The 27,415-nt window shown below is 38.8% G+C and overlaps 1 protein-coding gene across 2 annotated transcripts in view; it reads left to right on the forward strand.

The window, feature by feature from the left end:
• Nucleotides 1-27,415, forward strand: part of tbc1d23 (TBC1 domain family, member 23) — a 74,658-nt gene that overhangs the window by 7,191 nt on the left and 40,052 nt on the right. For both annotated transcript variants that reach the window (XM_078560086.1, XM_078560087.1), the window contains exons 2-7: nt 7,931-8,042; nt 11,223-11,328; nt 14,836-15,040; nt 15,278-15,401; nt 17,242-17,366; nt 21,022-21,068. In XM_078560086.1, coding sequence (XP_078416212.1) covers nt 7,931-8,042; nt 11,223-11,328; nt 14,836-15,040; nt 15,278-15,401; nt 17,242-17,366; nt 21,022-21,068 — 719 coding nt within the window. The remainder of the gene's footprint in view (nt 1-7,930; nt 8,043-11,222; nt 11,329-14,835; nt 15,041-15,277; nt 15,402-17,241; nt 17,367-21,021; nt 21,069-27,415) is intronic.

A 27,415-nucleotide genomic window follows, 5' to 3' on the forward strand; every position in this document is an offset into this window, starting at 1 on the left:
AATGCATTGTTTGTATTCTTCCAAAATTCCCTAGGTTCTGGAAATGTCCCAGCGGACTGGAAAACCACAAATATAGCACATCTACTCAAGAAAGGAGGGAGACAAAGCAGGAGATTATAGGCCAGTTAGTCTAACATCTGTCATTGGGAAGATGCTAGAATTCATTATTAATGTAGTAGTAGGACATTTAGAAAATCATAATACAATGAAGCAGAGTCATGAAAGGGAAATTATGTTTGACAAATTTATTAGAATTCTTTGAGGAGGTATAACAAGCAGGGTGGATAAACTGGATCCAGTAGATGTAGTGTGTTTGGATTTCTCAAAAGTCATTTGATAAGGTGCTCCATAAAAGTTTACCACACAAGGTAAGAGTTCATGGTGTTGGACATAATATATCAGCATTGATAGAAGATTGGCTAGAGAATCTGAAACAGTTGGGATAACTGGGGCATTTTCAGGTTGGCAAATTTTAATTAGTGGAGTACCGCAGAGATCAATTATGGGGTCTCAGCCATTTGCAATCTATATTAATGGCTTGGCTAAAGGGACCGAGTGTATCGTAGCCAGATTTGTTGACGATACAAGGATAAGTTGCAAAACAAGTTCTGAGAAGGACACAGAATTCTGCAAAGAGATGTCTAATAGGTTAACTAAGTGGGTAAAAATTTGGCAGATGGAGTATAAAGTTGGAAAATGTGAGGATGTGCACTTTGGTGGATAGAATAGAAAAGCAGAATATTTAAATGGAGCGAGACTGCAGAATGCTGCTGTACAGGGGAATCTGGGTGCCCTCTTATAGGAACCACAGAAAGTTAGCAAGCAGGTACGTCAAGTAATTAGGACGGCAATATTGGACTTTATTGCAAGGGGATGGAAGATAAAAGTAAGGAGGTCTTGCTACAAATGTGCAGAGCCTTGATGAGACCACACTTAGAATGTCATTTTCAAAACCCTCTTCTGACATCATCAATGACATCTCATCTAAACCAGATAACTAGACTCCCCTTGATGTCTGCTGTATCTCCCTGGGTAATATAGCTGTCTCTTTTGCAGATTGCATACAGTTATGTTCATAGAGCCATAGACTACTTATTTAAGGAAGCGTACACTTACTTTGGAGGTTCAGAAAGGGTCACTAGGTAGATTCATGTTGAAGGTCAATCATCTCAATCTCAGGACATCGCTGCAGGAGTTCCTCGGTAATGTCCAAGGCCCAACCATCTTCAGCTGCTTCATCAATAACCTTCCCTCCATCATAAGGTCAGAAGTGGGGATGTTGACTGATGATTACACAACATTCAGCACCAATCAGAACTCTTCAGATACTGAAGCAGTCCATGTCCAAATGCAGCAAGACCAGGATGACATTCAGGCTGGGGCTGATAACTGGCAAGTAATATTTTTGCCATACAATGCCAAGCAATGACCATCTCCAACAAGAGATAACCATCTCCCTGTTATCAGTGAATTCCCCACCATCAACATTCTGTTACTGTTGACCAGAAACTTAACTGGACCAGCCCTGTAAGAACTTTGGCTGCAGGAGCAGGTCAAAGGGTGGGAATTCTGCAGTGAGTACTCAGCTCCTGACTCCTCAAAGCCTGTTATCCATCTATAAGGCACAAGTCTGGAATGTGATGGAATACTCTCCATCTGCCTGGATGAGTGCAGTTCCAGCAATACTCTAGAACCTCAACACCATTAGCACAAAACAGCCTGCTTGATTGGCACCACCACCTTAAACGTTCACTTCCTCCACCACCAATGCACAGTGACAGCATATATAAGATGTACCATATATAAGATGCATTGCAGCAACTCACCAAGGCTTCTTCAACAGCACCTTCCAAACCCATGACCTCCACCAATTAGGACAAGGACAGCAGATGCATGGGAAGATACCAGGTGCAAGTTCCCATCCCAGTCACACACCATCCTGACTTGGAACTATATCGCCATTCATTCATTGTCTCTTTGTTAAAATTCTGGAACTGCTTTCCTAACAGAACTGTGGGCATTTCTGCAGCAGTTCAAGTAGGTGGTTCACTACCACCTTCTGAAGGGCACTTAGGAATGGGGGAAGAAATGCTGGCCTAGCCTGCATCCTGTGAAGGAATAAAAAAAAATGAAGGAATTGTCTTGTGAGGAAAGGTTGAACAGGTTGGGACTATACTCATTGGACTTGAGAAGAATGAGAGGTGATCTTATTAAAAAATATAAGATTCTGAGGGAGCTTGACAGGGTAGATGATGAGAGAATATTTCCTCTCTGGGTGAATCTAGAACTAAGGGGCACAGTTTCATAAGAGGTCTCCAATTCAAGATGGAGGTGAGGAATCTCTTCTGAGTGTCGTTAATCTTTGGAATTCTCTACCTAAGGAAGCAGCGGAGGCTGGGTAATTGATATTCAAGGATGAGTAAGATTTTTGATTGACAAGGAATCAAGGATTATGGGGACAGGCAGGAAAGTGGAATTGAAGCCACGATTAGATCAGCCATAATTTTATTGAATGGCGGAGAAGGTTCGAGGGGCCAAATGTTTTATGATGCTCCTAATTGTTATGTTCTTATGTTGGGGGCAAACAAAAGTCAAAAATTTAATCAATTATAGTAAAATTAACTACACTGCTGAGTTGACTTCTGGGATTAACCTTTGTTGCTCTGCTGGCTTTCAGTTCACCATCAATGCTGATTTCCACCTCTGCAGCATTACCTGCCTTTGTGTCTATGTAAGCCAGGTTGCTGCTGAAATTCTTATCCATGATTTTTCTGACGTCCGATTCGATTATTCCAATGGCACCTACCTTGATTCATCCTCCACAAACTCCAGCTTGTCCAACTGCTGACAAAGCCTTGCATGTTTCATCATTCCTGTCCTTTGGCTCATTGGCTTCCTGTTCCCAGGCACATAAACTTAATTAAAATTTTCAACCATAATTTGTTCTGTGGCCTCACTTTATATTACTTCTGCATTCTCCTTCAGATTGCCCTTCCCTCCACACCTTTCAGTTTTCTGATTCTGGCCTCCTGTGCAGCCCACCATCTCTCCTTGCAAATTGTGCAGCTTTTATCTGCCAAGGTTGTGAACTCTTGTTATGACTCAAGCACGCTGGGACCTTTTGTATATTATGTATACTATATAAATGTAAATTTCTAGTTTTCCCCCACCATTTTCCCCCTTCCTTTCCTAAAGGTGCTTGCTGGTGTTGGGGTATGGTTCTCCCGAACATTGGCAACCACGAGTATTTCACCGAAGTGGCTGTTACTCATAAGTGAAGCTAGATAGTGAGTGTTGACTACTCAGCCATAGGGATGGGCACCATAATGAGTTTTAATTTGATGTCCAGATTTGTGCTATTTACGTTTATAATCACTGGATTACTAGTGTGTTAATGGTGATGGATTCTTCCCGCTTTTTCTCGCCCAGGGACATAGAATCAATTGTCTGCGTCACTGAGATCAACTAGGTTGGCACAGACGACACAAACTTCCTCATGCTACATGGCTTTGAATCATAGTGTTAGAGCAGAGAATGGGCTGTTAAACTCACCATGCCTAGATTTATAGAATGGTTGCAGCTCAGAAGGAGGAAACTTGGTCCATTCTGTCCACGCTGGCTCCATACAAGAGCAATTTAGCTAGTCCCACTCCTCTGCCCTTTCCCCATAGCTCTGCAATTTTTTTCTCTTCAGTGAATGTGAAAGAGATTAATCAATTGATGCATGCTCTGTGAGATTAACTATAGAAGTTTAGAACTGTAGAAATTTACAGTGCTGAAGGGGGCCCTTTGGCCCATCCTGTCTGTGCTGTCTTCTTGTAAGAGGAATCGAAAACAAACAACTGTTTTGCTTTCTCCTCGTAGCCCTTTATGTTCCAATGTTTCAAATGTTTATCTGTTTTTTCATTTAAAAATATAGTGGTTTCTGCCTCAACTGTACATGGTGGAAAAGCATTCCAGAGTTCACCAGCTCTATGAATAAAATAATTTCTCCTAATCTCACTGTTTTAAAAGTGAAAATTTCAAATTAATGACCCTAACCAGAGCAAATCATCCCCTGTTTATCTTAACAAAATCCTCCACAATTTAAAAAAAACACTCTACTAAACCTCCTCTGTTCTAGTGGAAATAGCCCCAGTAGTGTATCTAAAAGCTCTCATAATTATAGTTTCCTAACCTGATAGATCTATGCCCTGTGTTGTCCGTGGCTTTAATCTCCTTTATACAATGGGTTCTGAAAACCTCACATTGCACTCTTAAATGTGATCTCTTCAATCATTGCCTTGTACAAAATTATCATTACACTTTCACTCTTGTACCTTTCCCACATTCACAAAACTCCATTGGCCTTTATTATAGCTTTATTTGTCTGCATTTGACTTCAGTTTTCCTCATGTCCATTTGAAGCTACATAAATGCAGCGTGTTCATCTTTGCTGCTTTTCAAGGTACTGTATATTTGAACCCCTAGATTTTTCTCTTGATCCATATACTTCAACAACTTTCTGTTCAGAGTACATTCCATTCCTTGGTTTTCATCCCAAAATTTATCTCCCTCTCAAATCTTTGCTTGAAATAAATTCTGCCACGTTTCCATATCCATTTTACTAACCTGCCAATGTCCTCCTCAAGACTTTTGTAGTCTGTACTGTTTGCCATACCTACTTTTGTGCCGTCAGTAACTTTTGATATTATGTTCTGAAGTCCAAATAATCTAAATATAAGATATAATAATTCTCAATGTTATTGGAATTTATTGTAAAATAGAGTAATAGTGGGATGTGTCTATGTGTCTATATGTGTGTGTGTTTATAAGACTTAATTGAATTAGTTTGGGTGCTTTGATCTAAGAAGAAAGGTTAGGTTTGAAATGTTAATTAGATAAACATAAGGAAGTTTAGAAACATGAGTGTCACAGGAACATTTGCATTTTGAAATAAATCAGACTAGATTATTTTCAAAGGAAGTGTGAAATGTGCCACCTAGCCAGGTGAAATTTAGAAACAGTATCAAAAACAAAAAATACTGGAAAAACCCAGCACATCTGACAGCATCTGTGGAGAGAAAGACAGAGTTAACATTTCAAGTCCATATGACTCTTCAGAGCTAAAAAGTACAAAAGTGGTGAAATATGTACTGGTTGTGGTGGGGGGCGGGGGGGTGGTGGTGGAAAAGGTGAAGCTGAATAGAAGGCCAGCGTTAGGTGGAGGCAAAGGAGAGATTGCAAAAGATGTCATAAACAAAAGGTCAAAGGTGTGTTAATGGTGGTGGTATTGGCTAAAGGAGGTGCTGATGGTTACATTGAGTGGGAAGCAGAATGTGATAATAGCCGGACCAGGGTAAGCACTCTGGAAAGAACAACATGAGCAAGTGACAAATGGCCCTAGTGGGGGTAGGATTGGGGGAGGGGACGGTAGTGGGAAAAAGATCGAAAATAGGCTAAAAGGTGGGAATAAAACAATGAATAAAAATGGAAATAAATTTTAAAAATAAGTGGAAAAAATAAATAAAAATAAAAATGAATATTGAAAAAAGGGGATCAAAAAGGGGTGAGGATGGAGGAGAGAGTTCATGGTCTGAAATTGTTGAACTCAATGTTAAGTTCGGAAAGCTATAAAGTGCCTAATCAGAAGATGAAGCACTGTTACTCCAGTTTGCGTTGAGCTTCACTGGAACATTGCAGCAGGCCAAGGACGGAAACAGTATGTTTATTTTCCCAAAGATTACTGGTAAAAATTAGTGTTATGAGATGATTTTATTATCAGGGAGATAAAGTCCAAAGGCATAGTGAAACAATGGGTATTTGCATTCAAGGAGGAAGATATGTATAAAGAAGGAGCAACGGTTGTGTGTAGGGGAAGGCATTTTTAACATTTTGCAAGTGTGTGAAAAGCCTTCGGCATCTATGCTTTATGGTGCTGTCTTCAAAGGACTGAAATTAAGAAAACTCACTTGGAATTTGTTCAGGGTGTCATGTTTCTTTGCCTGGGTCTTTTAAAATCTGTGTGTCTTACTGTTGCCTTAACGGAAGCGTAACTGGGAGTTACATTGATTAGGGGATTTAAAAGTTATCATAGTAGTAATTTGTAGATCTATGTATGTATTTAAAATCATTTCTCTTATTAATAAATATTTAATCTAGTTTTATAAAAACCTATAAGACTTGGTGGCCTTATTACTACTGAATTCAAAGCACGCATCTCGAAATTTATACAAATTGAAAATTAGTTGTGACAGTTGTCTCAAGTTTCCCTCTAGGATTTGAACTACTCAGCATGTGCCATCGGCTGTGTCATAACAATACTGGGAAACATAAGTATACCCAGAAATGATTGCTGGGGGCGGGTGGGGTATGTCACTGCCAAGCCTTCTCCATCAAAGCAACACCTGTTAGCTTTAACCCTTTATTTCCTGTCTGTCAACCCATCTTGTATCCATGATGCTACATTTGCTCTTATACCATACACCTGATTTTTTTTTTGTTCCCTGCCTCATGTGGGACACCTTACCGAATGCCTTCTGAAAACCCATGTATAGACATGTAAAGCATAGTATGTCTATTCAGTTATCACTTCTTTGCAAACATTATTACGTTTGCCAAGCATGACTTGTCGTGGTGTGCTAGTGTTTTTGATCCAGACACCTGTAAACTCTTTCTAAGTTTAAAAATGCAGCATCGAACCAATAAAAGGGTTTAAAAATATGGTAGGTAGAACTGTCACAGACATAGAGCTTGGACAATTGCCTGTCCATGCAATTTTCAAAGTTATGCAATTGTCTGCAATTTTTTAAAAAACTTTTTTTAAAAAGTACTTCTAATAAATACAGTATTAACTCCATATTCTTTGACAGTGATTACTTAAAAGTTTTCAGATGTAATTTTCTTTTCACTTTCAGTCTGCATAATAAGGGGAGATGCAGCTAGATGGGGACTTGTCAAATGTTTGATTGTCTTATTAGAATACCCTCAACTGAGATTGAAAGTACAACATTAACCCCAATCAAAGTGATCAGATAAACATGACAGAGACAACATTGTGTACTTTATTAATGCTGCCTCTGTTAAGAATAAATATGCCCAGCGTTCCTTAAATGTTTTTCTTATTTTAGTCAGTGGTTGGACAAGATGACTGGAAATGTAAAATATCAGGCATGAAATATAAAACAGCATTGTATTATACACAGTGTACATTGCAGGAACACTCAACAAAATTAGTGTACAAAAGCATTTGAAAAAAAAATTGTAGGAGACCAGTACTGTTGCTGAGAACTGTACAGATTTTTTGTTTTGTATTTGATAGTTTACAATAATGGAAGTTTTAGCAGATTTAAAAAAGACCCACTTCTTTGAAGTATGTTTTACATTTATCTTATACATTGGTAATTGATGAAAAGTACACACACACAATATAATAAATGCTCTCTACTGTTTACAGGTACTGCTATTGTGTGATTACCATTAAAACAAAAGCAAAATACTGTGAATGCTGGGAATGTGAAATATAAACAGAAAAAAAACTGGGAGAGTTAGCAGGTCAGGCAGTATCTGTGTTGAGAGCATTTCCCTCCACAAATGTTACAGATTGCCTCTAGCATTTCCTGTCTTTATTACAGTATGTTTTCAACCTTTTTGTTTTTCTGTATAAGGAGTGTGGCTTTATTTACTGTCATAGTCAGTTTTTAATCCGAACAAGCCACTTATTGATATTAGACAGGAGCCCCTTCTGATATTTAGAGGTCAAGCAGTGTTGATGTGTTTTGAATAGTAGTTAGGCTAGCTTATTGCTAAGTCTGATGTATTTCAATTGACCAAGGTGAACATTTGAACTGCATTGAGTTGCTAGTAGTAGCGTTCTGTATTACTATAAGTAAATATCATCCCACAATCAATGATGTGATTAGTAATTAGTCAATCTTTCATTCTACTTTAGGAATAAAGACCTAGCTGAAGCATTGGATGAAGGTGGCTATGACCTGGAAACACTTAGAAACATAATTCAAGGACGATGCATACCAAGTGACCAAAGGGCCAAAGTGTGGAAGGTAAATAGTTAATGGTACAGTTATACTGAATTTGCCAATTTGAACTATCAGCACTTAATAGAGTGTGACTGTACAGACATTGATTTCATTACTCTGCTTAGGCAAACCAAAACTTCGCACACAAGCAGTTAAGCGTATTTTTTAGAACTTAGCTCACGTGGCACCAATTACCAGTTTCATTTCTGATGTTAGCAAACATTAGAAACATCATATTGCCAATATTCCCCTGTGAGCCTCTAAGGAAATTTGCCATATGTTTTGGTACGAAATCTCACAAGCTAGAATGTACTATGTTTGATTCTAACCAATCTGAATAAGGAAAGAAGTATAGGTTTTTCAGTTGGCCTCAGTGCTCCTGGACTATGGAGGGAAAATTAACAATTAGAATTTCTTGTAAGGTTGCTTTCCAATGACTCATGATAAAACACGTGATGTCTGTCCTGTATGGCCAACCAGCCTACTGATCATTGTTTCAGCTCACAAGTGAAGGACGGGCAGTTGGGTGAGGTAGCTGTACACTATCAAAAGGTTAAAAAAAAGATTCTCAGTGACACCCATTCCATTGGAGATTTCTGCTCTTGCATTACTGTACGCAAGATTTACATGGTCATTGCATAGCAGTGTATATTAAGCTTCAAATTTGACAGCTTGATAAAAGGCTTTGTTCTCTGGATTTCATCTGTTAATAATGTCAGCTCTCAAAGGACTGATTTCAAGTAGAAGCTTTAGATAGTATTAAGTCTCAACAACTGTCAGGTATATTACAAAAATCATGATTTAATATGAAATATTTTCTTCTCTCCCAAAGATTATAACCCTTGCTGGGGTATTATTTGATGGACATTGTTTGATGTCTTGTTTCTTGTTCTTGTTTGAGCTTAGATGGTGACTATGGAGAGCATGCACCTTAAGATATATTGACCTTGGAAGGAGTGCATTGCAGGCTCACCAGAACATTACCAAGAGTTAGATTATGAGGAAATATATATAAACTAGAATTGTATTTCCTGGAATATAGAACACTAAGGGTTGATTTGATAGATGCTTTTAGGATTTTGAAAGTAATTTATAGGATAGACAGCTTTTCTGCTGGTGGGGGAGTGTAGGGCAAAGGGGCATAACCTTAAAATCAAAGCCAGTCTATTCAAGAGAAAAGTTAGGAAGCACTTTTCCCCCAAAGAATGGTGGAAGTGTGATGCGGTGTCCCATCAGAAGCAGTAGATGCTAGCTCAATTAATAAATTTAAATCTCACATCAATAACTTTTTGCTAGTCAAGAATATAAATGGATATGGAGCTAAGGTGAGTAGATGAAGTTAGTGTGCAGATCGGCCCTGATATCACTGAATTGCAGAACAGGTTCTAGGGGTTAAATGGCCTACTCCAGTCAATGACCATCTCCAACAAGGGAGAATCTAACCATCGCCCCTTGACATTCAATGGCATTACCATCACTGAATCCACCACTATCAACATCCTGGGGATTACCATAGACCAGAAACTGAACTGGACTAGCCATTTAAATACTGTGGCTACAAGAGGCTAGGAATCCTGTGACAAGTAATTCACCTCCTGATTCCCCAAAGCCTGTCCACCATCTTCAAGGCACAAGTCAGGAGTGTGATGGAATACTCTCCGCCTGCCTGGATGAGTACAGCTCTAACAACACTCCAAGAAGCTTGACACCATCCAGGACAAAGCAGCCCACTTGATTGGCACCCCATCTACAACCATTCATTCCCTCCACCACTGACGCGCAGTGGCAGCAGTGTGTACCATCTACAAGATGCAGGAACTCACGAAGCATCCTTAGACAGTACCCTGCAAACCATGGCTCTTCTTCAGAGCTAAAGAGAAGTAAAAATGTAATGAAATTTATACTGTTTAAAGGGGTTGGAGCAGGTGAAGCTGGATAGAAGGCCAGTGATAGGTGGAGGCAAAGGAGAGATTGCCAGAGATGTCATGGACAAAAGGACAAAGGGGTGTTAATGATAGTGGTACTGGATAAAGGAAGTACTGATGGTGGCCACCTTTTATCCTATTTTTAATCTTTTTTCCCATCACTGCCCCCTCCCCTCATCCCACCCCCACGAGGACCATCTGTCACTTGTTCATGATGTTCTTTTCAGAGTGCTTACCCTTGTCCTGCTATTATCACATTCTGATCTCTGACCTTAATGCCACCATCAGCACTTCCTTTAGCCAGTACCACTATCATTAACACCCCTTTGCCCTTTTGTCCATGACATCTCTGGCAATCTCTCCTTTGCCCCCACCTATCACTGGCCATCTATCCAGCTTCACCTGCTCCACCCCCTTAAGCAGTATAAATTTCATTACATTTTTACTTCTCTTTAGCTCTGAAGAAGAGTCATAAGGACTCGAAGCGTTAGCTTTTTTTTCTCTCCACAGATGCTGTTAGACCTGCTGAGTTTATCCGGCATTTTCTATTTTTGTTTCCGATTTCCAGCATTCGCAGTATTTTGCTTTTACCTTCCAAACCATGACTGCTACTATCTAGAAGGACAAGGGCAGCAGACAGATGGGAACGCCACCACCTGGAAGTTCCCCTCCAAGCCACTCACCACCTGACTTGGAAATATCTTGCCGTTCCTTCACTGTCGCCGGATGAAAATCCTGGGACTTCCTCCCTAACAGCACTGTGGGTGTACCTACACCACACTGACTGCAGCAGTTCAAGAAGGCAGCTCACCACCACCACCACCTCGAGAGCATTTAGGGGTGGGCAATAAATGCTGGCCTAGCCATTGATGCCCACATTCCATGAATGAATTTTTTAAAAATCTGAACTAGCACCCCAGTGCAGTACTGAAGGATTGCTGCACTATTGGAGGTGCTGCAAGAAATTAAACTCAGGCCCCATTTGTTTGCTCAGGTGGACATAAAAGATCCAGTGGGACTATTCAGAGAAGATCCAGGTGAATTTTCCAAGCATTTTGGCTGACATTTGTCTTTCAACTAACACCACACATATCAGAATGCTTGATCATTTGTCTTATTGCTGTTTGTGGGACTTCAGTGCGTGCAAATTATCTGCTGTGTTTGCCTACATTACTACAGCTACTGCACTTCAAAAGTCGCATCATGTGAATCTGGAACAAATGTAAGTTTATTATTTTTTTCTGTGATATGTTAAATTTTAACCCTTTCTACTTTTCAGATTTCACTTAATGTAGCAGGGAAAGTGGGTAGCTTGGGATCATGGGATGGATCTCTAGACCTACCTGAACAGACGTTAATTCAAGAAGACTGCCAAAAACTCATAGGTAAATTAATTAAGTAACTTCTGTAAAATACCAAATGTTTGTCTCTCCTCGGGTTACTCCTTATAATAATTACTGTCAAACATGAATGAAAGAGGGAGAGCCATTGCAGCTGAGGTCCACAGTGCTGGACGCCATTGAGATTGAAAAGAAAAGAAGTAAAAACTAGATAAATTGAGAGATTATGATTGGGTGTGTTAAGCTTGGGCTTTAAAAACCTGAAGGTTGTGGGAGAAATAGAATTTTACAGCACACAAGAAAGCCATTCAGCCAATTGCATGTGCTGGCTCTCTGAAAAAGCTATCTTCTTAGTCCCATCCCCCTCCCTTTTCTCCATACCTTTTTTAACTTCTTTTCTTTCAAATATTTATCCACTTCTATTGAAAATCTAGTCTCCATCTACCACTTTCTAGTATGGTATTCCACATCTTAATTTCTCACTTCGTTTTAAAATTTATACCCTCGAATTCGTGGCAGCCTTTCGTCTTCTGAAACGATAGTTTGAGCCATAATGGGCAACCCTGTGTAAACCATTGCCTGGTGTGGCTCAGGACACCCACTCTAGTATGGCAGTCTCCGCCTCATTTTCTGCAGGGGAAGATAGTGGACTAAGTAGGTGCAAGATTCGCTGGCCTTTGTTTTCTTTGGGCTGTCTTCTTGGCCAGATGAGCTTTTTGTTTCTACTCGCCTCTTCCGATGTGTTTCAAACAGTCAGCTCCAGAGGTCATGGCCAACTGTTTCCCAGTTGTCAGTGTCAGTGCCCGCCATCTTCACATCTTGCTTGCAGGTGTTCTTTGTAGTGGAGATATGGCCTAGGAGGTCCTGACCAAGTGGCCAATTCATCATCCAGAAGGTCTTTGGGTACACGGCTGTCACCCATCCTTTGAACGCAGCCAAGCAAGTGCAGATGTCATTGGTTTAGCAATATGTGTATGCTGATGGAATTAGCACACTTCATGACCTGTGAGGTTGTACCTTGTCCTGCCAAGAGATGCCAAGGATACAAATGGGACAGCACAGAGGAACCGTTCAGCTTTTTCTCCTGCCTAGCACCTGTTGTCCAGGTCTCACCAATGTAGAGGAGTACACTGAGGGCACAAGCTTGGTTGACTCGTAGTTTGGTGTTCTCAGTCAGGTTGTTGTTTTTCCAACTCTCTCATTCAGCTTGGACATAACAGCTGCAGCTTTAGCGATGCATTTTTGTGTTGCTTTCAGCATCAAGTAACAGATTGCTGGTAATTATGGAGCCTTGATATGTGAAGCTATCAACAACATCCAGCATCATGTTGCCAGTGCTGATAAATAGAATTATGACAACGTCCTGAGCCACAAATTAGTGAGTCACCAACCAGTGGGATAAAATTTTTCCAATTAAGTGTTAAAACCTCTAATTTTGAACATCTCTGTAGATCTTTTGACCACCTTTATTTTAATGAAAAGATGGCCTGTTTCTCTAGTCTCACCGCAGAGCTGAAAACTCTAGTCCCCAGTATCATGAATCTTGTGAATATTGTGGTCTTGACATATTTTCTAAAATAAGACACCAAAAACTGGAGACACTACTCTTTCAACAGTTTGTATGGGTTTAAAATGACCTCTTTGCTTATGTGCTCTATATCTCTATTTATAAAAACATAGGATCCAATTTTTTTTGTGTAGCTTTGTGTGCATCTGAACCTTTAAGGCTTTGTTCCTCCACTTCTGAATTTTTACTATTTAATGTGTGTCTTCTCTTTGTGGTTAAAAGGGAAAGTCTCCCTGCATTTGAATTCTTTATTTGCTTTTAAATGGACAATTTTCTGTAGTCTACCTGCTGTGCATGGAAACAGTGTGTATATGTTCATTTAAGGTTAGATAATTGTATAACTGATGTTAATAATTTTCTGTTTGGCTTGTTTTCCCTACCTTCCATAGCCCCATCTGCCTGTCTGGCTTCAATTGAGGATCCTATTTCCAGTTCATAAATGATTTGTTCTTGCGATAATTTTGAGATTTAAAGCTGTTTGAAAGACAAATAAGTCACTTGTAGCTTACAACATGCCCAAGATATATTATACACGCTGCCCTTGACGACATCATCCAAAGACATGATGTCGGGTTACAAGTACATGTTGATGTCACCCAGCTCTACATCACTGCCATCTCTAGACCCTATCACTGCCTCTGTATTTCCTGACTGTCTGGCTTCCAGCCCTCGAGGTGAAATTAGCTTTGCCCACCAATGCCTTGATTTAAAAATCCTCATTTTGTTCAAATTTCTCCATTTCCTTGGCCCTTTATGTTTCTGTCTCCACCTCCAGCCCTACATCCCTCTGATAATGCTGCATTTCTGCAATGCTGACCCCTTATGCATTCTCCACTTCCTTCATTCTAATATTGACGGCTGTACCCTAAGTGCTGGAAATTTTGCCCTAAAACTCATTACAGCCTTTCAGTTTTATACACTCCTTAAAACCAGCCAAGCCTCTCATAAGATTCCCTTTCTTTGCTCAGTGATATTTTTTTATCTGATTGTGTTTTTACATTAAATAAACAGCATAAATGCAAGTTACTGTTGTTGATGTGTTCCTTGCTGAAAAATGTCACATTGGTTCATTTACTGGTAACTCGCTAGGAATTTGGAGATTACAATTAATAAAGGTGTTGTTGGCATCAGCACCCTGTATTAGTGATGGGAAAGTCATTTAGGGTTCTTGCTCCTGTTTTGTGTCCAGAGCAAATGCAAGTTAGTAAATATTGATTGAAAGCAGGAAAGCATCAACTTACATTTATATAGCTACTTTATCATAGTAAAACATTTCAAAACACTCCATGGGAGCATTATCAAACAAAATTTGTCACTGAGAGCAATAAGGAAATATTAGGACCGGTGACCAAATACTTGGTCAAAGTTGTCAGGTTTTGAGGGCCATTTTAAAGGAAGCAAGTGAGATGGGTGAGGCTTTAGGGACAGAATTCCAGAGTTTGAGGCTTAGGCAGCTGAGGCTCTTTGCCCCCTACCCTGGTATATTGAAATAGCTTACTAACCCTTACTGACTAACTTCTCACATCAATAATGGATAATGGGGTAAGGTATCAGAGAGTACAGCTACCTGCGATATTGTATTTCAACAAGAAGTCTATATCTTGAGAGCAATTGGTAGAAAATAAGGGTCAAGGAAAAAAATGATTGTGATATACATTTTAATGATTTCTGGTGCTTTGATTATGTGGAGGTGTGTATTGATGAAAAAAACAGCGGCATTGAGATCAAACTGGCACTTTTGACTCCTTCTCCAGCTTTGATAGCTATAGTTTACAATATAGTACAGCATTATCAAAGGAATCTTCCTCTGTGTGGTTTCTATCCTGATAGTTCCATTGATTATGGTTCCCTTTGTAAAAAATGTGTTTAAGTGTCCTTTTTTAACGACTAGATTTGTTCCCCTTTATGAAATTTAGCACATTAACAGTTCTAAAGTGATGTGTTATAATTCTTGTACATTAACATTTTCCTTTTCCTACATGTAGACTATTTTTCAGTGCCGGAAGAGGAAAAGACACAATTACTTTCAGATGTTGAATCTGTGATCACATTCTACTGCAAATCCCGAAATGTCACGTATACTCAGAGTCTTGGCTGGACTGACTTGCTTAAACCTCTTGTTCCACTCCGATTGCCACGGAATGATTTATATAATTGTTTTTATGCCATCATGAATAAATACATACCTAGGTAAGAACACACAGGTGTCAACTGAATTAATTTTCTTTTTTGTGGCATATAGTCAAGGTGCCTCTATTCTCTATCTCACAGTGCCATTTATTTGTAGTTAATTACTTTGCATAGGATTGAAATGATCCCACAGGTCTCTTATGTTCTTAAGTGAATTGCCAGCTGGCATAGATAACTGTGTACCAAGTTGAAGTTTTGCTTTCCACACTGAAATGCTGCTTTTTTTTTTATATAAAGGGATTGTGTCCCCAAGGGTCGACCATTCCACCTCTTCAGGCTTCTTCTGCAGTATCATGAACCAGAGCTTTGCTCTTTTCTTGATACAAAGAAGATTACTCCAGACTCCTATGCAATCAACTGGGTAAATATATCTCTTCAAAAAACATTCTATTTTTCAACATTCTAGCCACTAAATAGCCTGAAACCTCTTTCTCTGTATCTAATATTGTTTGCCCTACTCATTTATGTCATTATTATTATATCCACATATAGCATATAGAAGTACTTTTTTTTACAAAAAGTAAGATTTTTGGTAGAGTTCAGTTGAGTTAATTGTAGGCTTATTTTTTAATCCAGCCTCATAATTTAGATCAGTATTTTAAATTTTGGAAATGCTGTTTTTTCTCAGTTACCTAATTTCATCTTTGAACAGATTTCATTTTCCTTATTTAATAAAATTTGGCAAGTTTTATTCTTTATATATAAATTTATTATGCAGCCCCAATCTGTTCTTTGAAATGGCAAAAATTATACTTATTCAGATTATTTTTGTGTACTTTGATCGCTTTGCACCTAAATGCATACCTTTATTGGGTATGACTAATAAATTGACTATTAGAATTTATATCATTGTGTACTATAATTAATTATTTGAGAATTCAAGTCATCCTACAGGCTTTGATAAGTAAAGAAATTTCAGTTTGTGCTATAATCAGAGCACTCCAGAATGACACAGAATAATGTAATTCTATCTAAATTGGCTTTCAACTCTTGCTCATGTCAGTGTTAGCTCTCAATAAGCTTTAGAAGTACCCTTGTATCAGGCAATTTTCTTTCAGAGATCTCACCCTATGCACTGTAGTTTTGTATGGTTAGAAATACTGTTTTAAAATCACTGAATATGCTAAAGAGTAGGTTCAATAGAGGCCTAATACTTAAGTAATTTTATCTTTTCTGAGGAGTATTTTTAAAATAACTTTATATTTTTTCCTGTCCTTCCTAAACTAACCATCATCTCTAGCGAGACTAACCATCATCTCGATAGGGACAGCAGAGTTTTTTGTGACCACAAGTTTGCAGCCAAAGGTCTGTTGGAATAGTTAAGCCTAGTGGTAACAGAAGCATGGATGAGGTTTTCAGCAGCAAATGAATTGACGCTAGGGCAGAGTTCTGTGATAAGAAGGTAGAAATAGATGAAATTGGTAATGGCAAGAATCATTAGTCAGTAGTTTGGGGTCAAGCATAACACCAGAGTTGCAAACAGTCTGGTTCAGCTTCAGACAGTTGTCAGGTAGAGGATGGAGGCAGTGGCTAAGAAATGATGTTTGCCATGAGGGATCGAAGATAATATCTTCAGTGTTCTCAAAATTTAGTTAGGGAAAGTCTTGGGTCAGCCAGTTCTGGATGCCAGACAAGCTGTCTGACAATTTAGACAGGTGGAGGGATCAACTGAGGTAGTGGTGAGGTAGAGCTGGTATATAAGCTTTCCCTTCCCATTACCCCTTTCAACTAAAGCAGTACAGTTTTGCCTCTTGTAAATCCATTATCATAGACTGATCTTTACATTTTGTACTTCACAATTTAATATGTGAACTGTATGTACAATTATATGATATGATTCAAAACATTCCATTAATACCCTTTTGCTAGAATCCAATTAGAGTATTTTTGTGAACCTCCTTATGCCTGAAGAATCTGTCTAAACTGAGCAATGAAAAATAGGATTCTTTTCTTGAGCAAAAATTATATATGTGTAGCACAGTTTTAATCAATTCCTGGTTCAGGTGATGGTTAGAAGTGCCTTGAACTTATTTCATTTTTATTAGGCTATTAGCTAATTAGCCATTATTCTCTTTGTCGAGATGTTTTTTGAAAGCTATATTCCTGAAATATGGTTATGAATTGCCGTGAAGCTATGATTTTGGACTTTTAGTAATTTCAGTTTCTGAAACATTCTTGTTTTTCTATATATTGTTCTGAAGGGAGCAAGCCTCTTTGCCGGCTGTTGTACAGAAGATGTTGCCCAGCTGATGTGGGATGTGTATCTACAGCAAGCAGACCCTTTCCTAATCTTTTTTCTCATGTTAGTCATTCTAGTTAATGCAAAGTAAGTATCCTTTTTATAAATTTTTCCCAGAGTTAAGATTAGGCCCATTTAACATTTCCATGTTTGTAGCATATTATGGATTGAAAAATATGTTTGTTATGGTAGGTAGATAAATGATGCATGGTTCTGCTTGGTTCACTGGATCTGTCCGTCTTGATTTTCATGTTTACAACTTAAGTTTTAAAAATAGGCATCAAACTTTGTAAATTCCTTTTCTTATTTCATATCTTTTTTCCTTATTTTGTTGACTTTTAATTAAGTACATGTAAACATCCATTTATATTCACTTCAAATATTGATTTTACATTTGAGTCATCTTATTTTATTGTTGAATGTTGTCTTAATGCTGAACTATATAATTATACAGTTAAAGCCTTTTTATACATTAATCTTATCTCCACGCCCCTATTATTAGTTTCTCTGCCATCTTCCTCAGCTACCGACTCTGACCTCGTTTCTTCTGGCTCTAATGCTTGCTGTTCTTGTAAATTTAAATGCCTCCCTTTGGTTAGCCACTGCTTCTCTCCCTTTTTGGAACTGTTGCAAAATCAATTCCCCCCTCAAAAAAAAACACATTGCTTACTCATTTGCCCTCTCTGGCTGTCATCCCTTTTCCAATTTCCTTTTGTTTGAACATGACAACACTTTCTACTTCAATGCCGCCTCTTTCAAAATTCCCTTCAGTCCAGCTTTTGCCATACTCACAGAACTGAGACCACTCTGGCCAGAGCTGCACGTGACGTTGTCTGCAACCATAATGTGTTATCCCTTTTCGATCACTGTTGGGATTTGATACAGTCACCATACCATCCTCCTGTATTTTTTCTCTGTTGCCCAGCTCCATTGGACTGGCTTCACATATTTTCACTGTTACCTGCAGCAATGCAGCACTGGTTTCTCATTCCATCCCTCTCAAATCCCCAAAGAGCACTTCTCTTTCTTGCCTATTCATTCCCCCTCAGTGATATGATTTGGAGGCATGCAGTCAGGTTCTGTATTTATACTGATGACTCCAGACCTAACTCGCCACCAGTTTGAACCCACAGTCATCTCTGTATGTTAATCTAAGTTTCCTCTTTGCTAACTATCAAGATGACCAAAATTATCATTTTTGGCCTCTGTTTTAAACTCTGCTCCTTTACCCTTAACTCCATTATCCCTCCCGGTTACTCACGCCAATGAAACCTCGGTAGAGCTGAGTTTTAAATTCCCACATCCTATTTATCTTTTTCACCTCTGCAATACCCTGCCTCTGTTGGAGTATATGAGAGAGAAAATTTTGGGACCATCTCTGTACCAGTTCTAGGCACTGAATCTTTCACTGATGGCTTTGTTAGAGGAAATTATGCTCAGACAAGATACATGATGCAGAGACCTCATGTTACATATACTTGCTGTAACACATCATTGCCGTCATCAAAAATCTTGTCCATGTTTTTTTTGCCTCTGTATTTGATATATCATCTCCTGCTCTTGCATCTTCCCTTTGCTTGCTGAACTAGGTTAGCTTCCTGTGCCCAACACATTGAATTGAAAATCCTCATCCTCAAGTCCTTTCATGGCCATGCTCCATCTCTAATCTTAGATTCCTCCGTCACCTTTTGGTCCACTTACTGGCCTTCTGTATAGCCTACTTCCCTTCACCCTACCATTGATGGGAGATCCTTCAGCCATTTGATTCTGCTCTCTAGAACTCCCTCTTTGAACATTTTTACTGCTGTCTCCATCTTATAAAACTTAAAACCCATTCCTTTGACCAAACTTTGTTATCTCTTCTAATTCTCCCATTATGGCTTAGCATTTGTTCCTTATTATCTACTTTTTTCACTCTGTAAGGCACCTTGATACTTTATACAGTAGAGGTGCTGAATAAATGCAAATTGTTTTAATTTATTTGTGCCATCCTAGATTTTCATTGATCTCCCATTGGTAGCTGTGATTCAGCTGCCTGGACTCTTAAGTTCTGGAATTCTTTCTCTAAATTTCTCTACCCCTCTTCTCCTTTTAAGATACTCCTTAAAACCTATCTTTGTCCAAGCTTTTAGCCATCAGTCCTAAAATCTCATGGCTCAGTGTCATACTTCATTTGAAAACAATCTTGTGAATCTTGAGACCTTTCCCCAACAACTACTTATGTTTATATAGTGTCTTTAATGTGATAAGACATTCCAAGGTGCTTCACAGGAACATTAAAAAGCAAAATTTGACACCATGAAAAGTAGATAGGAGGGCAGATGACCAAAAGCTTGGTCCAAGACCATAGGTTTTAGGAACTGTCTTAAATAAGTAAAGAGAGATGGAGAGGTAGTGGGGGGAATGCTAGAGCTAGGGCCTTCGCAGCTGAAGGCACAGCCACCAACGATGGAGTGATTAAAATTGGGGATGGTCAAGAAGCCAAGATTTAGAGGAGCACAGTATCTCAAAAGTTTAAGGGTTGTAGGAGATAACAGAAGTAGAGAGGGATGAGACCATGGAGGGATTTGAAAAAATGAATGAGAATTTTAAAATTGAAGCATTGCTTATCGAGGGCCAATGCAGATTAGTGAGCACAGGGGTGATGGGTGAACAGGGCTTGGCCTGAGTTAGGACACAGGCAGTGAGTGGCGTTTTGGATGACCTCAAGTTTGCAGAGTGTAAATTGTAGGAGGCTGGCCACGAGTGCATTGGAATAGTCAAGTCTAGACTTTACAGGCAAAGATGAGGGTTTCAGTAGCAAGGGACAGAGTCGAACAATGTTATAGAAATGGGAATAGGCAGTCTTAGTGATGGTGAGAATACATAGCCACAAGTTCATCTCAGGGGCAAATGTGACACCAAGGTTGCAGACATTCTGGTAAGCCTTGGGCTTGTCAGGGTCAGAGATGGAGTTGGTGATTACGGAACAGAGTTTGGAGTGGGAACTGAAGACAATGCATTTGGTATTTCCAAAATTTAAGTTGAGGAAATATTTTCTCGTTCAGTATTTGATTTTGAATAAACAGTCTGACAATTTAATCACAGTAGAGGAGTTAAGAGAGCTAATGGTGAGGTTAGAGCTGTGTGCCATCAGCATGTATGTAGAAACTGATGCTGTGTTTTCGGATGATGTCTCCTAGGGGCACCGTGTGGTAGAGAAATAGCATTGGGGACCAAGCTTAGATCTTTGGGGAACATTGGAGGTAATAGGGTGAGAAGAGAAGCCATTGTAGGTGATCTTTTTCGCTGCAATTACTTAGATAAGAATGGAACCAATCAAGTGCAGTCTCATCCAGCTGGACAACGATGGAGAGGCAAGATGGAAGTGGGTGGTGTGGTTGATGGGTTACAGAAGGATAGATCAGCAGCATCACAGTCACATAGGATGTCATTTGTGACTTCAAGAGCCATTTTACTACTGTGACAGAGGTGGAAACATGATTTGAGGATTCAAACATGGAGACCCGGGAAAGATTGACACTGATTTGAAAAGTGGTTTTACTGCATTAAAGCTGCTATAAACATGAAAGCTGTTATATAGGAAGAAAAATGTTCCAGTGAATCATGCATATTTTTGGTCTAGTTAACCAATTTAAGAACTGAGTATCCAATAATTTCTAACTCCTGAGATCCCTTTAAAGTATATTTACAGTATTTGATATTAAATCCAGTACCATAATATATGTATCTTTTCCCCCAGAGAAATTATATTGTCTCAAGAGGCAGCATGTAAGGAGGAGCTCATTCGTAAGTGTACCCTGATAAGCTCTTTTTTCAATTAGAGTTGCATGTGTTGTTTGTCATGGGAATTTCTTAAAAATGTCCCATTTTCCATATGACTACTTAACCCACAAAAAAAATTACCACAATGTTGATGTAGTATTCCAGTCAGTGGAAAATCTATAAATTAAGTGAATATTTTTCTGAACAGTGATCATGCTAGGTTAATATTTGGGCCATGAATCTCATACACAATGTAATTTTAAAATTGTGCCCACTATTTCCATCAACTAAAGAGATAGTTGATTTTTTTATGCTTATAAAGGCCTACTATTTTTGGGAATGGCTTTAATTTTTGAGGAAATTGAAGTAATGAAGGATCAGAAAATTTGATAAGTCTCAAGACCTAGGCAATTCCATCATACTGAAATTTCTACATTACTTGTCTGAGCTATTGCTGAGCAAAGGAAATTTATGTGTCCAAAAATATACGTTGGAGCAAATTTCTCATTTTAAACTTTGACTCTTTTTAAGAATTTATTTTTTAAATCTATATAACTTAAGAATCAAGTCATAAACATAACATGGGACAGTAAGTCTGTCTGCACCAGAAAGATCAGAACTTGAAATGTTGAAAAGTCAATCAATTCCATTGTTGAATTCCTTTCCAGCTGTCATTTTTATCTCACGCAAGTGAACATGTAGATAACATTTATAATAAAAACCCATAAAAAAAAATCATGAAAGTTACCCATACCCTCTCTTTATTTCTCACTGCCATTTGTAAGGGCATGGAATTCGCTTCTCATTACCCGTAGCTTAGTTTCTTTGTTGCCCCTTTACGTTACAGTCAGGCTTAATCACACACCTTGCTGTGCACATGCATGATCCTGGTAGGTGTCAAAAGATTTTCTTCTTTCAATTTATTTTCTTGGTTCTATTTTCTCATTTTACAGTTTAGTTTTTGATTCCATCCTTAATAGAATGGCAAAGGTCAATCTGGAATATACTTCAAATTAACGTGCGACAGCAAAATCAGGAGACACAAATTCAAGCAATTAAGAAGTAGATTTAGAATGGATATTGGGAAATTCTTCATAAATCCAGCGATTACACACAGAAAGGGCTTCCAGTAGAGTAGTAGAGACAAAAATCCTGGACAAGATTGATGCTGCAATGGAGAGAGTTTAGTGTCTTTCTGGATGGATGAATTGATGTGAACCAAATGATCTTTTTCATCCACAATTATCCACAAAATTTTTTTCTGCCCCCTTTTAAATGCAACCTAATTGTGCATTGTACCCGATCTTTGCCGCCTTCATGTACGTTTGCAGATTTGCCTATTCTTGATTCTGTGTTTCCATTCATGAGTAAAGCCATTGGAGATGAACTTCAAAATAATTATTAGGATATGTGTATCATCGGCATTTATTCCCTATCCTTAGCTGTCCTTAGAAGGTGGTGAAGGGCTGCCGTCTTGGACTGCTGATGTCGATCTAACAGAACTGAGTAGCTTGCTAGCCCACTTGACAGCAAAACTAATATTTAACGATGTTAGTGTGGGAGTCTTCATAGCCCAGACTGGGCAAGGATACCAAGTTTCCTTTGTGAACTGTGACAACCCAATAAACTGCCATATTGGCATTTGAACTCCTGTTGCCTGGGTTATTAGCCCAGACTACTGGTCCAGTAACATAACTGCATTCTGCCATATCCATGCACCCAAGAGATGGACAAATAAAGTACTATCAAAATGAATGTAGGATTTGTTTCGCATTGGACCACCAGTGGCCAATCAGATCACAAAACCAAAAAACAAAATAACAATGACATCAAGGCATGAGTGAGGCACCAGCTTTGAAACTTGGAATGATAATGTACTAATTGAACTGCAGGCTCTGAAGTATTTCTCCCATTTATTCAGTGATTTACTGCTGCATTGTTGCTCTCAGGATTGCCAGCACCCAGCCTCCATGCCCCAAGTCTCTCACTGGCCATGAGAAATCTCATTAAAGATTGAGAAGATTTATAAATCCTATTTCAATCTGGACAATGCGTAGATATTCCATTTAATGTACAGCACTGTTGATGAATTGCACCTCATACCGAAATGCTGCAGTAGTTCTTTTCTAAATGCTGACAAATGTATGTTTAAAACTCCATTGTTAATGAAGAAATCTTCTTACTATTGTGACATGTTTAAGGAGAGTGTTGAGGGTAGGGTTGGAAAAAGGGAATTTTCTTACCAGCAGTTTAAGTTTAAACTAAGTAAACTTTGTGTTATTGACCAACTAGAATTCTCTAATAACCGGAATTTCTGACAGCTCGATTTTTTTTCAAAGCTGGTCACTTTCAGAGTTCAGTAAATGAATTTTTAAAAAAACTAATAATAACAGCAATAGGTTGTAAATCTGCAGAAGTTGTTCTTAGGCTTTACATTGAAATTATTAAATTTTCGGGTCAGTTTTGGTTATTATGCCTGAACAAAGATATACAGCTTGGAGCAACTGTCAAGTGAAACTGAGAGCTTTTTTTTTAAAAGCCAGTCTCCAGGTCATGGTGTCAGCTTGGTCTTCAGTTGTGGTATTTTTACTGTGATGCCCTGATGTGCTGGGGCCCTTGACCATCCAGCTGCTTTCCCTCTCCCCTCAACCTCTCAAAGACAGAGCAGCACCTTGTCTTGTGTGCAGAGTAATCTAACTCCATGTTAATTAGCATTTTTGATTAACAGCACCACCCATTCCCTGAGCTTAACAAAGATTTTATTGTATTTTCATCCAATGTTGCCCAGTGTCTTCAGAAGGAGTACACCAGTTTTTTAAAGAAAAAACTTCAAGATAAAGTTAACCTCAATTTTATAGATGCAATTGATATTAGAACAAATGTAGTAAAACATGAATTATTTTGCTTTTTGAGAAATGAATTTTTTGGTGATTCTGTTTGCTTAAAAACAATGATGCTGTATGTTATAGAACTGAAAGAGGAAGTTACAGAGAGGACATATTTATGCCGTTCAAGTAGTTAAAATGAGGATAGATTATTCTCTTTCCTTTCATTGATTATATTTGATGTAAGGATACTCCATTGTCAGTAGCCTAAAAATGCTTTGATTTCATTTTCTCCAAAAAATTAGTGTTAACATTTTTTTTCTACTCAAGGTGAGGGTTTTAATGTTTGGAAACGGAACTCTATCCATTCAAGGTGCTCAGTGTCAGCATCAAGCATTCTTAGATCAGCATAGTGAAATGAAGTGTTAAAGTTTCTTCTAATTTGCTGCAGCGGTAATGTTTAACCCCAATTTCAGAAGAGCAATATTGCACCGGTGTGGCATATTTGTTTTTCCATTTCCCACACTAGCTACTTATCCTGTGACTTTTTGAGTGAGTTGGAAATTTGTGCTGAGCGAAGTACAATTTTGTGCTTAGGCCCATTTCTACTTGGAGTTGATTGGACTGAGGCTGCCCAAACTCATTTCACATAGGTAGGTCCCTTTCAGCCAACAGACAGAAGACTTTTATCCCATCAGTCTAGGCTAAATTTACACATGACTTCCAGAGATGAAAAGCCAGTGTGGCACTTTATTTCTCCTGTTTGAACTTTAAGTGACTCTTCATATCACTCTTTGGATTATTGTTTTAAATAATAGGCAAGTTGAAAGTTGTCAAAAAGGTTGTATATGCATACTGTGTCTTGAACATTAATATGACAGGTTAATAACTTGGAAGTTACATTTGTTCCACAATTAGTGAATTTCCTTTCACTTAATTCCTTTTGGAAGTGAAAATATAGGAAATAGCAAGGCCTTTTTCCTTCACCTTTGTGGCTAGTGAGCTGATTGTTTCCTTTGTGCAATGGTGATGAGAAACGGGTAGAGACTGTGATGGCTGAGTCTTGGGTCCTTTTAGTGCTCTTCTGAGATCTTTTAATACTCTTTTACTGCTGATTGGGGGATTTGGGGAGACTGGCCTACACTTAAAGGGCAGGGGAAAGGATTCCATGTACAATATGCCTTTCAGTGAAAGGCCTAACTCTCAATTACAATCTCCTAGCCACTTCCATCAGCAGGCAGTAATCCTGATCAACCCTACAGATACCCTGATTTTTCAGGTACATCTGGCATTACTTGGCCCTGTCAGGAGATATATTTACACTGAATCTGCTCCCAGCTCATTTAAATGGCGTTGGTTAGGAAATCCAAATTTTCCTGGTTGTGGAAAAGTGCGCTACACCTCTGTTGTGCTGTACCTGTTTAGTGCCCAGGCAAAGGAGGGTCCCAGGAGTAAAAGGCTCTGACATGTTGCTGTGTTAAAATACAAATTTGTGCCAAAACTTTAAAAGTTATTTGCCCCTTGTTGCACACAGTTTTCAATAGTCATCCAGGGTCTCTTATCGCTGCACTACTCCATTGGGCTTTTAAAAAAGATAATTGATTTACCTTTATCTTGTGTGCCTCCTTATTCATGTAACTATGTCCGTGTTTGCCATATTTGCATTACTTTTTTTTAACAACCCACTCTGTTCAGTGTTGGGATGTGATAAATTGTTTATTTGAGCCAGGGCTGTTCAGTACTTCAATTGGATATGCCACTAACATAAAAGCTCTAATGTGGGAAAAAGCTTTTATTTTGTGGTGATATATGTTGAGAAGAATTGCTATTACCTGTCGCACAATTCCTGCACAAGGCAAAGTACATTCAAGTTGCAGAGAAAATGGTAGTTTCTAGCCCACTATACTTCCAACCCTGCATACACTAACATGCTGACTTGACAGCAATCTTGATGGTTTGACTGCCTTACATACTAAACTGCAGTCCTGTTTACTTTGGCCATTGTTGATCAACTGACAGCTAAGGGACAGGCTACGTGTATGACATAAATCTGCTGCCAGATTAACTTTTACAGAGCACAGCTTTAGTTCTTGTGGTAGGAGATGATAAAACATTAGTGCCATAAGTTTTCTGTGTAGCGTTCTGTGATGAATAGTTAACAGAAAGATGTAATAGGTCAGCATTAGTAGAATTTAACAGAATGATACAAATTTCCTGTGTTATAGTTTGAGCAATTCCCAGTTGTTTTTTTAAAACCTTCGACTATGGTACACAGTCTCTGCTGTGGAATTATAACCTAAATTAAATTAATCACTCTCAATGACTGTCACTTTAGACCTACTCTTAAATCTGTGTCCTCCTCTTTTCAACGGTTCGAGGCAAGTTGACTTGATGTGTTTAATAATGTTTAATTTATTTGGAATGGGTTTAAGGGCCTTTTAACCTCCCTACATTACACCTGTGAAGGAAACACTTAACATAAAACTCTCATCATCAATCAGGATCACAGCATAGATTTAATTACTCCTTAAGACTGATCTTGTGCAATATTACAGACTGTAAATAATCATGCTAAACAGTCATCCATTTCTAATCAATTCAACATTTTTTTTGTAAAATTATATGAATGTAACATTTAAATATAGATTGTGTAACACCTCTCTGACAGTAGTTTTTGGATAAGCTAAAATTTCCCGCTGTTTAAATAAGGCAAAACAGGAGCAACTTTTTTTGCTATCATCACTTTCTGTGTGCTTTTGCCCTAAGCTTAAGGGAGCAGCCATGGAGGTTGACAGAGTTAAGTCCAGGAGTAGGGCACAAGGGCATGTTGGGTCTTCCTGAGCTGAGTCTTGTTTCCCAATGCACTTAGCCATCAAGATTTACTCTTTTTTACAATATTGCCAGTTTCCTCTATTGCAACCGAGATAAGAATTCATGCCTTTATTACCTCGTGCCTCATCTTTTGTAATGCTCTTGTAGCAAAACTTTCCCACTTTCACTCTCCAAAACTGAAATTCATTCAGAATGCCACAGCAAAGCCTTGGCCAAACCCCATCTGTAGAACCTCAAGGAAGTATTCAATGAACAGCATGACACTAGGAAGTTCTGAGTAACAAAGGGATCTTGGCGTGAGTGTCCGTAGATCTCTGAATGTTAGTGGGGTGGTGAAAAGGGCATATGGGACACTTGCCTTTATCAATCGAGGCATAGATTACAAAAGTAGGGAGGTCACATTGGAGTTGTATAGAATCTTGGTGATGCCACAGCTGGAGTACTGTGTGCAGTTCTGGTCGCCACATTATAGGAAGGATGTGATTGCACTGGAGGGGGTGCAGAGGAGATTCACCAGGATGTTGCCTGGGATGAAACATTTAAGTTATGAAGAGAGGTTGGATGGACTTGGATTGTTTTTGTTGGAGCAGAGAAGACTGAGGGGTGACCTGATCGAGGTGTACATGATTATGAAGGGTGTGGATAGGGAGCAGCTGTTCCCCTTAGTTGAAGGGTCAGTCACAAGGGGACATAAGTTCAAGGTGAGGGGCAGGA

Source organism: Cetorhinus maximus, chromosome 16 (genome assembly GCF_964194155.1).
Source record: "Cetorhinus maximus chromosome 16, sCetMax3.hap1.1, whole genome shotgun sequence".
Taxonomy (NCBI): domain Eukaryota; kingdom Metazoa; phylum Chordata; class Chondrichthyes; order Lamniformes; family Cetorhinidae; genus Cetorhinus; species Cetorhinus maximus.